The 12044-nt window shown below is 42.2% G+C and overlaps 1 protein-coding gene across 2 annotated transcripts in view; it reads right to left on the reverse strand.

The window, feature by feature from the left end:
- Nucleotides 1–7238, reverse strand: part of WDR11 (WD repeat domain 11) — a 39109-nt gene extending 31871 nt beyond the window's left edge. For both annotated transcript variants that reach the window (XM_027705678.1, XM_027705677.1), the window contains exons 1-3: nucleotides 7112–7238; nucleotides 5409–5520; nucleotides 1595–1748 (exon numbers count right to left, since the gene is read on the reverse strand). In XM_027705678.1, the coding sequence (XP_027561479.1) occupies nucleotides 1595–1748; nucleotides 5409–5520; nucleotides 7112–7197 (352 nt within the window). In that variant the 5' untranslated portion in view covers nucleotides 7198–7238. The remainder of the gene's footprint in view (nucleotides 1–1594; nucleotides 1749–5408; nucleotides 5521–7111) is intronic.
- Nucleotides 7239–12044: the final 4806 nt, after the last annotated feature.

Raw genomic sequence — 12044 nt, forward strand, 5'->3', positions numbered from 1 at the left:
TGAATTTATGTTTTTAACAATCAGCAACAAACTGGGTTGCAGATGTCTCCACACAGGCACAAAATCCATGTCCTACCTGAAGAAGTCACATGTTTTCAGCCACTGAATTTCTATCTGAAACAACCCATTGCACTGTACAGAACCACTGCAGAGTCAAAATGAAAAGAACCATACACCATCCCAATTAATATCTGGGAAGACACCATGAGCCATAACATCATTTAAAATTAATATTTGAGATGGTACCAGTATTGGACCTGGAAACAAATGTCTTCTCCACTTCAAACACTTTTTCAGAGCTGGTAAATGCTTTTCCCTGGGTTTCACAGAGAAGAAAAGAGGAATAAAAAGCCACGTGTCCAAATCTGTTACACTGGAAGTTAACAAAAGGTTGAACTCCTTTTCAGCTGAATGCAAAGTTTGCATCAAATAAAAGGAGAGTGCCTTACACTGATGCACCACTTTTCACCTCCCTGAAACAGTGAGGAGAAAAGTGTGAGAACCAGATCACTTTGGTGCACAGTCTCTGTATCTGCACACCTTTCTACAGCTTGGAGAAAGTCAGAGGCCTCAGAAACACATGGAAAGGAAGGGAAAAGAGGCTGTTTTTGTTAGAGGTTATTGCTGAATCAAATCAGTGACTGAGGACAAACCAGAATTTTAATTATGTTGCTTATTAGCCTTTTTCCTTGCCCAGAAGCTTGGAAAGCCTTCACTGGGTTCAAAAAAATGGACAAATCTCCAAATTTCTCTACCCAAACTCCACCAAATATTCAGCGAATCAGTGTCAGGAGTAAATAAAACCCAACTCATAATGCACACACAAACAAAAAAATAATAAAACTAATAAAATTAACTGCAGTCAATAAAAAAAAATTTCAGTGACTCACTATCAGACTTACAATATTATATCTTCTTTCACAGGATTTATAAAACCAGAATAACAAAAACCAAACAACTTAGTGGGCTTTCATATAATAAGAGTTTAAAAAACCCACCAGGTATAACATAAGCATCATCACAAGTTTTTGAAATAGTTGAAATGCTCAAAAAAACCTTCTCTCTCTGCTTACATTGCAAATGTATGTTATCATACCAATATATTTGATCAGAAGTAGCTACATAATGAGCTATTTAAATAACTGTCAAAATACATGTGCCCAATTAAAACCTTTAATTTATATAAGTGTAATGCTGTTAAAGCACTGCACCCCCTCAGAGGGCAGCAGCACTCAGGTGCAATTCAAACTGCACCACAACCCCAACTGAAAAGCAGGGAGATGTACTTGACACTGTAAATGTTATTACTGCAATCAATAACACCCATAAAAAAAGGATTCTAACTTTTTGTCTTGGAAAACATCACCATAATGAATTAAATCTCACAGCATTCCTCTGGGAGACAGTAAATCTTACATTTCCTCATAAAAACAGCAAGCAAATATACAGAAGGCTGGCAGTGCCAACAGCAGAATTCACTGGCAGAACAGAGCATAAAACATAAAAGTTTATAAACAGAGTTTATAAAACACAGGTGATGGATTTGTACACAAAATGCTCCCTAAAATACCTTGCATAGAAAACCCATCAGTACCTTGAATTGGTTTGGAATGTTCCTGTATTTCACAGCGAGCTGTTCCTGTCGCCACATCCCACACTATGATTTTCCCTGTGGCATCAGCAGAGGCCAAACGTAAGGAATACGGGGAGCCAATGTTGTGGTGGTAATTTTCTTTAGCCCATTTAACCTGAACACACAGAGGGAAACTGGTCAAAGGAGACAAACACATATAACAGACACCACATTCATATTTTTCAGATGGATAAAGAAATAATAACTCAATAAAAAGCATTGTAATAGTTAATGTCAACAGCACCTGTGTAAAATACCTTTAAGCTTCCATCACTTGTGCAAATTTAAGGTAGGTCCCAACTTTGCTGCATGACTGTATGGCTGATATTCTCCAACTACATAAATCAACAATCTTTCCTCCTGAAGGTAACTTTATACACATAACATAGGCATGTTAGGTACATAAAGAGTTTACTCAAATATTTAGAGGAAACTAAGTGGCAATATTTATGGTTCTGTGGGCATCCACAAACCTGTGCCCTCTGATTTCCAAACAAATGAAAGTGGAAAAATTACAATCCAATTTTTATATATGTCCTAAAACATGTCATTTTTGTAATCTGACAAATATAGGTACTGGGGAGGAAGGAAGGTTAAGTCTTTCATCTCTGTGTTGTCTCATAACTAAATAATAAAATAAATAATAAATAACTAAATAATAAAATAAAGAAAAATTGACATTTGCTAACTTTTCAGTCCTTTTCAGCCCACTGATTTCCACACATCACTTTCTGGTTTGGGATTTCAAGCTTCATGGGCTTGCAAGTTGGCAACACCTGTGAAAACTCCGTGTCTTGAAATCTGAAATATTTTGTCTACAAGTCTTCCCAGATTAAGAGGGCACAGGCAACACTGATCCCTCCCTTATCTTTTTAATATGGAGTTGTTTTGTTACCTGGTTTTAAGGTGAACTTCTGTCCCTAAGAGAGGCTGAAGACACTGACAGAATAAAGAAACCTTAATGCAAAGCTAACGGGAATTTACCTACTACAAAAATTCCACTACCTGTGTGCTGTCACATCACCTGACAGAGAAAGGGGGAGGCCAAACACAGAACTTTTCTAGTTATAAACTCAAAGCATGTTTCTACCAGAAACACAAAGAATTCTAGGGAGACTCTTCTCTACCTACAAATTTCATTTTTGCAATTCCAGCTTCCCTGCTGTTCAAAAAAGAATCACCCATGAGGATACCTGCAATTACTGTAATTGTAAAAAAATCTACAAAGCTATTTATTCCTCAGTTAAATACTTATGACTTCAAAGCAAATTCCAAGTCTGGAAGACATCATTTCTCAGGGGAGGAGTTGTCACCAAGTTATGAACAACAAAAAGGAGATCTTTACTAACCAGAGCCCACATGGTGCTCTCACAACATTAATCTCTTTTCTCTCTGCAGTCACACTGCTCCAACAAGGTCCAACACAGGACCTGACCCTCTGCTAAAAGAAATTATTTTCTTATGATATTGGTCACTGCTTGTCTACCCTGATTTCAAAATACAGCAGCATCAGTCAGAAACAGCAACAGAGGTGACTTTTTTTAATGTTCACAGTCTACCTCACCTCATTTATAACGCCTTATTATCTCTGTTTATTAACACATCAAAAAGGATACAAATGTAACGTCAATCCTCTCATTCTAGTGACAGATCAAAACCTTTCTCTTGTAATTAGATTTTCCTCTGTAGAAGCACGCTTTCAAGTACCCTTTCTAGAGGTAAAATCAGATATAATCCACTCTGTACAAGGCCATCAGTCTCCTACAAACACCTTTTGTACAGATGGAAAACTAACACAGATCAATCCTCAATGAATCCATTACCTATTCCAGACACAGTTATGACAACCAAAGGCCAGGAAGTATTTAAAGTAAAACAGTAAAATGCACTGCAGAAGGATTATGAACCAATTGTTTTATTCTTTGCTTTTTAAATTACAGATGTGTTGTGTTTTGACATTTTTCAGTACTGAAGCACAGGTTCTGGAGGAGAAGATCCCTGGAACACTGAGTTTGCTGGTGTGAGCCTCTGCTACAAAGTGTAAAACAAACTCTCTTAGCATTTATAAACTCTTTAAAAAAATTAGGAATTGAAGAAAAATTTCTTACAGATGTAAAGGTATCTGCAGTGATCATGACCTCATAATAATTTCCTATATAATGCCTATTTCTTAAAGTAGAAGGGAATTTCTTTTCATTCTTCCACCTCATGAATTAGCCATTTTCTTACAGTATGTTTCTGTTCCTAGAGCTTCAGGAAGTGGTTTTGAAAAATTATCTTAAAAACTAATGGACTTCAGCATTTGGTTTCTTACTGAAATGATGTTACTCAATGCCAGTGAATGTAACCAAAACACATTAAGAGGTATGGATTAAAAAAAGTAACTGTGCTACAATTTATTATCTAAGTCTCAAAACATGACATAAAGAATCTGTTTTGAAACCTAACCCTTCTAACCTCCTTTTTTTGCCAGTCAGTTAAAAATTCTCTCTAATCAAGAAAAAATAATTCCTGAACTTTACAATAATTTTTAAAAGCTACAATGTCATTATCTGTATGACTCTTGGCCAAGACCTTGTATGGACCTATATCAGTTTTGCCCTACCCAATATTTTCACTCAGGATTTCAGCAGTCCATTTATTATTATTCAAAAGCTCACTTGACTGGACTCTGTAGCACAAAAATATACATTATACCATATACAGATACATAAACAATATCAACTACTGAATATCCTGAAATTTCAAAGCCATTCACCAAAAAATTGGTGAATCTTCTTCTGCACACTAAATTACTTTAGTGCAGAAAGAAATCATCATAACATGAAAGCTCAGAAGTCAGTAAATTATCAAACCTAAAGACAAAATAATTGTGTTTAATTTTAAAATACCAGAGTGGCCATGTCTGACACAGTACTAGTGTATCTATATGGAAATGGTCTATTTAAAGAAAATTCCATGTGGGAAAAAACAGTGTGTGATTTGCAGAAGGCACATTCAACCTTTTACTACCAAAAAAAAATCCACCAAAATTCCCCTATCTAAGAACCTATTATTCTTCATACATTTCTGACTGACTTTTAAAACAGCACTTGTGCCAAGGACTGTTAAACATTATCTCTGTGCCAGCCAAACATTCCTCTAAACCCCAGTTGAATCTGTCATTGTCCACAATCAAAGAAATGATGGATCAAAGAAATACATCCTGTTCCACACTTGACTCAAACTCTGCAATTTCAAGTCAAGAATCTTCAAAGGAAAGTACAGGTACCCTACACTTGAACTGAAATTTTAGCCAGTTTATATCACTAAAAGAAATGTTCAGTTTTGTCTGCTATTGTTCCTGTTCTCTAGGTAGGAACAGAAGAAAAAGCTTAAAAGTAACTTTCTAGACAAATGGTGCACTTCCCACTATAGGGAAGATCAGAAAGGGCATCAACAAAGAGCTTCATCTGATATTTTGTAATGTGCATTTGAAATTCTCTCATGTTAAGAGCTTTCCTAAAAACATTTCTGTGTTCTGTAACACTAAGAGATTTTTCTAGATATTCAATAACCTCTATATATTCTATAAAGATATACCATCAACCTCAGCTTAAATTTCAGCATGTATGGTTTGACTCAGCTGTAACAGAGATCTTGTAAAATATGGGTATTTTACAACACATTTTATCTGAAAATCAAGTGCAGTATCATGTCAAGTATTTACAGTGATTCAGAAAAATAATATATACACCAGAATCAAGTAATATACCTTAAAGCATGCACAGCTCACCTTGACAACACTAGCTTTGTGTCTTTCCAGAACCTGTAAAGTCTGAGCAGTATTGGCATCCACTATCAGCACAAGGGAATGACATCCATATGCAATCAAACCTTGCCAGCCCCTGGAAAAGCAAATATCATCATCAACAAGCAAAAAACAGCAAAAGCTCTGCACATCAAGTACGAGAGATTTTTTTGGCTGAGTTGGATGTATGCTACTGGACACAATATTTGATGTTTATCAGCTAATAAATACCATTTAATAACATAAAAGCACTATAAAATGCCATTGCACGTCTGCTGAACCACTTGCTGACAGAACCCTCAGCCACCACAAAGCATCTCTTTGTGCCCATCTGGAAAAATCCTCTTCTGTAAATTTAAGACATTGCACAGGAATTCATGAAGAGCATTTTACATGTAAGAACATGGTGAGAAATATATTTGCCACTATATAATTAATTGCATTTCTTTTATTTATTCATTTATTCTGAGACTAAAAAGTAGCATGTAAACATTTATTACAGTAACAGTGAAAATCTGCTGAGGCCTGTGTGACTTCAGAAGTTTATCACAGAATCAGAGAATGGCTTGGGCTGGAAGGGACCTTGAAGACCATCTCATTCCACCCCCTGCCATGGACACCTTCCACTAGCCCAGGCTGCTCCAAGCCCTGGGCTTGGACACTTCCAGGGATGGGGCAGCCACAGCTTCTCTGGGCAACCTGTGCCAGGGCCTCCCCACCTGCACAGGGAAGAATTTCTTCCAATATCTAATCCAAACCTACTTCCCTTCCATTTAAAGGCACTCCCCCTCGTCCTGTCACTACCTGCTTTTGTACAAAGTCCCTCTCCAGCTCTCCTGCAGGCTCCCTTCAGGTAACCAGTGACACATAGGAGTTTTGAACACCAGGCAACTGGCAACAGTCAAAGCAGAAAAAAGTTTCAAACTAAGCACTTCTGAGCACTTTGATGTTCACTGCTTTGCAAGCTGACAAACCCAAACGCTACAGTTTTAGACCATTCCTTGGTCCAGCTCATTCGTTTTCGCTGCTTGGCCTTCAGCAGTGTTGGGGCAATGACTTACAGCTGAGAGAACTCACTGCTCAGAGCAATGAATACAAGAGTAAAGGTATTGGCTTTGTACACTGAAGGCAACAGGAAGAGAAATCAGAAGCTGCTCTGATCTCTACAGTTCACCGCACCAGCAAGATCTCCACCCAGAGAAGGGAATCACAGAGTGGTTTGGGTTAAAAGGCACCTTGAAGACCATCTCATTCCAACTCCCTGCCATGGGTAGGGACACCTTCCACCAGCCCTGGTTGCTCCAAACCCCGGCCTTGGACACTTCCAGAGATGGGGGATCCACGACTTCCCTGGGCAACCTGTGCCAGGGCCTCCCCACCCTCAAAGAGAAGGATTTCTTCCTAATATCTAATCTTAACTTCCTCTCTTTCCATCCGAACCCGGGAGGGCCTGGGCCGTGCTCGCCCATGGTTTTGTTGTTGCACAGCGCTGGACAGCAGCAGCTCCTGCCTGCGGCCTCTCCCGGGGCTCCATCGCTATCCCCGCGCTCCAGCCGCCAGCGGGGGCCGCGGGGACACCCCGGTGCCGGCGGGCAGCGGGAGGGGGCAGTGCCGGGGCAGAGCCCAGCCCGACCCGCGGCTGAGGAGAAGGACCGGGACCCCCCTCCCGCCCGCCCGCGGCCCCTCACCAGTCCGCAGCCCCGCGGTTGGGCGCGCTGAGGGCGCCCGTCAGGGTCCGCGCCGGCAGCTTGATGTTGACGGTGAAGCGCTGCATGGTGAGCCCCGGCCAGCGCCGAGCCCGCAGCGGAGCCCGGCGGGGAGCGGAGCCCGGCGGGGCGGCCCCAGCCCCGGCTGCCGCTGCCGAGCGGCCCCTGCCCGGCACCGCCCCGCAGGAAGCGCCGCCTCGGCTCCGCCGCCGCTCCGGCCTCCGCCGGGGCCCCGCGGCTCGGGAACGGCCGTTCCGGGGCCGCCGCCGCCCCCTGCCCCGGCCGGGGGGTTTGTGTGAGGGGTATGGGGTGTGTGAGGTGTGCGGGGTGTGCGGGCTGTGGAGTGTGTGAGGTGTGTGAGGTGTGTGAGGTGTGTGAGGTGTCTGGGGTGTGTGAGGTGTGCGGGCTGTCTGGGGTGTCTGGGGTGTCTGGTTCCAGCCCAGCCACCCCGGTTACAGAATCACAGCCTAATTAGGGTTGGAAGGCACCTCTGGAGATCGCCCAGTCCAACCCCCCTACCTGGAGCAGGTGGTGCAGGAATACGGCCTGTTGGAATGTCGCCAGAGAGGGAGACTCCACGACCTCCCTGGGCAGCTGTTCCAGCTCTGCCACCCTCACCCTAAAGTTCTTCCTCGTGTTGAGGTGGAACTTCTTCTGTTGTAGTTTATGGTCGTTGCTCCTCGTCCTGTCGCAGGGCACCACCGAAAAGAGTCTGGCTCCATCCTCTTGGCACCTGCCTTTGAGATATTTATGTGCATTAATGAGATCTCCTCTCAGTCTTCTTTTCTCTAGACTAAACTCTGACGCAGTCTCTCCTCATAACAGAGCTCCTCCATACCCCTCATCATCTTTGTGGCCTCTCCTGGACCCTCTCCAGCAGCTCCTTTTCTTTCTTGTACTGAATAGCCCAAAACTGGACACAGCAGGGACGCCCCAGGGGCTGGGGATAGGGTGCTGTGTTGGTTGTACATCACACAGATGGGAAGGGAAAGGCTCTGTGGGGATGCCAGAGATCCTGTGAGCCTTGGCTGAGCAGCTCCAGGGACAGTCATGCACCTGAGACACCTCAGCAGGAACAAGGTTCCCCGTCCCATCTTCCAGTGCTTGGAGAGTGAACGTTGTCCTCATTGCTACTCATTGTGTTGCAGCACCACAAGGCACCAAGCCCTACCTAAGCAACCTGTCCTCCAGTTGTCACTAGTGCCAGGAAAAGCCACCTGGGATAACCCATCCCTGAGCGAGAACACTGGGCACTTGCACTGGGCACACCAGGCTGCAGAGCACTGAGGTTGGACTCGGTGATCTCAGAGGTCTTTTCCAACCTAATTGATCCTGTGAGGCTTCCAAAACATTGTGCCACAACATTAATAAGATGACCAGAATCACGTAGCTCCAGGCGTGTTATTTAACATGCATGTACTGTTGGGGGGGTTCTCTTCAAAATAATAGTAATTGTTTGCTTGTTATATTTTGTAGAGAAAAAGATGCCACTAGATGGCCAAAGATGGCAAGATTGTAATGCCAGCCACACGTTTTTACAATGCTGCAGTGTCACTTTGTCACAGAAGATTCAGTGATGCTGATCCTCTTTTTTCCTCTTTTCATTCTAATCACAGTTGAATTTGTGCGAGTGGGAACTCAACTGCAGCTGACACCTTTTCCAGCTCTCTTCTAAAGAAAACTGCTCTTGAGACAGAGTACATTGCTCAGTACCATTTTCGGGTCACTTTAACATTGGAACTAATTTCTCAAAACCATCTCATCCCAAAAGATATCTCTTTAGTCTTAACACTGAAAATTCACTGTTTGGAGAAGTAAAGGGCTTTTTTTTTTTGTTCCCTTTTCTTTGTTATCATTTCAGGACGTGATCTACACCTCCAGAGATCAGTTTTGTGAAAGCCCGAGCAGGCACTATCCTCATTAATTTTAGTTATTTTTTGCTAATTGTGTGGTTTTATTCAGTGTCCTTGGACAACTTGCTGCTGCTCATATTTTTGGAGGATTTGGAGATCTTGCTTTGTTGGACTGGGGGTTTTTTGAGAACGGTCCTTTTAAACTTTCATTGCACAATAGAACCACAGGATCCTCTCAACAGTTTTCTGTCTGTTTTCTTGCCATCAGAAAACCAAGCGATAAGTGAAATGCTTAAAAAAAATAGATACTTTCAGGTAGCTGAAGATAAGGACAGATACCAGAAAAAAGGGGGGGAAAAAGAGGAAATGAGGGCTGTGCACCAAATTTGTTGAAAAATTAAGAATCTAAGATTGGTTTTCAGGGTCAGACAGTGGGGTGAAAATAAGGGGTGTAAGCCAGACAAATGCAGACTGAAGATTCATCAGAGGGATGGAGAGAACATGAGGAAGAATGGAAAATACATCAAGGCACTTAGTCCTCTCACTCATCTGTAAATACAGTGATACTTTTGTGGCTGTTGTATGAAAAATAAATATTGAGCTTAACAACTGTTTAACTGCATAGTCAGTAATGTCATTAAACTCACCAAAACCTCTGGGACTAGCAGGGGTACAAGATATGAAACCCAGTGGGAGAGACTTCGTTCTAGGCAGCTTGAGCTCCAATGGTCCTGAGAAAGCACACATGGAGAATAAAGTTGTGGATGATCATAAAAAACATGTTAATAAACTAATGATTAAATAAATGAGAACTGTGATTTCACATAGCTTTTGGCTCATGACTGGAAATAATTTTTCTGTGAGTTTGAACAAGAAGTGGAACCAAAATAGAGAGATGTGTGCCATCTCCCTCTTTTAGGTTTCTTTTTTATGTAATGATTACTGCAGGAACAATCCTGAGAAAGCTTCTGGGACCTCTTTAATTTCCATGGCCTTAAGTCAGAGCTCCAGGAGCTCCTGGGATCCACTGATGAACCACCACATTTTGGGGCTGTGCGGTGTTACATTCCATTATACAAACCCCAGTTTGAAATCAGGGTGTAGAACCAATTCATACATGCTATGGGGCATGGTTATATTTGCAAAGGGGGTATATCTAAAGTACAGATTCATTTAATCACAGATCCCAGTCTAACTTTAAAATCCTAATAGGGATCTTTAAATTTCATGTTGTATTTTCAGAAAAAGATTAAATAAGTGGAGTTGATGAAAGAGCTTCTATTTCTGAGACTTCAGAGTTCTGCTAAAATTAACAAGAAAATAAAATCAATATATGAATTTCAGAGTGTGGAATATTTAGCACCTAGAACTCTCTCAGCTTGATGTAAAACCAGATGGCTTTAATCAAAGACTCAAATACTTGTTTCCCTTCCCAAATGTTTTCAACTCAAAAGTTTAAAATTATCCAGAAACTCTCCTCCAAGTGAGCATAATCCAGTTCCACTGAACTTGCTGGTCATGTAAATTTAAACTCTCAGAGGTGGTGGAGCAAACTGTGAAGAGAGATCTAATGACTTGCCTGCAGGCTTATTTTGTTTTGAGCAAGTGTCGCCAAAAGAAATCCCTCTCAAGTGGTCTGCTGTTCTGTTTTTCTTTTTTTCTGAAAATATTTTCCTTAGCCCTAAGCATTTATCTTTTTTTTAAGGGTCCAAAAAGATGATGAAACTTAGAACAAATTAATGTTTAATTCACATATTAGACTTACTTTCTATGGTGCCAGTTTTGTGCCATTGCTTTCTGATTTCATCCAAGACTTAAGTTCCCATGACTGCTTGAACACAAGCAGTGAGAGGCTCTGGCCCTTTTATTTCTTTATGATCCTTTCCATAAATATTTCTCCTGATGAGCATTTACCTCCCTCCCTGAAATACGAGTGTAGCTGAGTTCACAGCTGCACTAGATTTGCAGCCTGCCATTGTTACAGAGAATTTTCATTGAATTTAACTCATTGGGTTTCAGGTGTGATTTCAGGGAACCTCATTTAGGGACAGGTAATAAGGGAAGAGTCATTTGATGCTCCAGGAGTTGGAACTATGTAGTGTAATGATGCTGGGCCAAATACTGGGGTGGCTTAATCCTCTGAATGAGGGATGAAATAAATCGTGCAAGCTTTAAAACTTTTGTAAAGAGAAGAGGGGATTATTCTGTTACCCAGGCAACACCTCTTCCAAGCACTGATGCCATGAAATAATTAACTAATAATCTTGAATGGGTAAATTCCTGCTGCATCAACCTTGACTGACATAATAGTTTGTCAAATACCTTGAAACAGGAGTGTTGAGAGGCTTTGCATGACCCAGCAGTGTGTTTTTGCAGCCCAGAAAGCCAAATGTGTCCTGGGCTGCATCAAAAGCAGCGTGACCAGCAGGTCAAGGAAGGTGATTCTCCCCCTCCACTCCACTTCTCTGAGACCCCACCTGCAGTGGTGCATCCAACTCTGGGGTCTCCAACACAAAAAGAACATGGAACTGTTGGAGAGAGCCCAGAGATGTTCACAAAGATGATCACAGGGCTGGAGCACCTCTGCTATGAACACAGGCTGGGGTTGTTCAGCCTGGGGAAGAGAAGGTTTGGGGGAGACTTAGAGCCCCTTCCTGTGCATAAAGGGGCTACAAGACAGCATGGAGATGATCTCTTTCCAAGGGCATGTAGTGAGGGCAAGGGGGAATGGCTTCCCACTGACAGAGGCCAGGTTTAGGATGGATATTGGGAAGAAATTCTTCCCTGTGAGGGTGGGGAGGCCCTGGCACAGGTTGCCCGGAGAAGCTGTGGCTGCCCCATCCCTGGAAGTGTCAAGGCCAAATATTCATGACAGGGGGTTGGAACTCCATGATCTTTAAGGTCTCTTCCAACACAAAATATTCTGTAATTCAGTGAAACAGCACCAGAGAAGTCTGAAACAAAACTAAGAGATGAGTACGACAAAGACAAACTGATGAGTACAACAGAGAGCTCAGTCCAGCTGTACCAACCACTTGCCACCAATGCAGTGCCATGCATTA

This window comes from Neopelma chrysocephalum, unplaced genomic scaffold (genome assembly GCF_003984885.1).
Source record: "Neopelma chrysocephalum unplaced genomic scaffold, ASM398488v2 Primary Assembly neopelma1_347, whole genome shotgun sequence".
NCBI classification, from domain to species: Eukaryota; Metazoa; Chordata; class Aves; order Passeriformes; family Pipridae; genus Neopelma; species Neopelma chrysocephalum.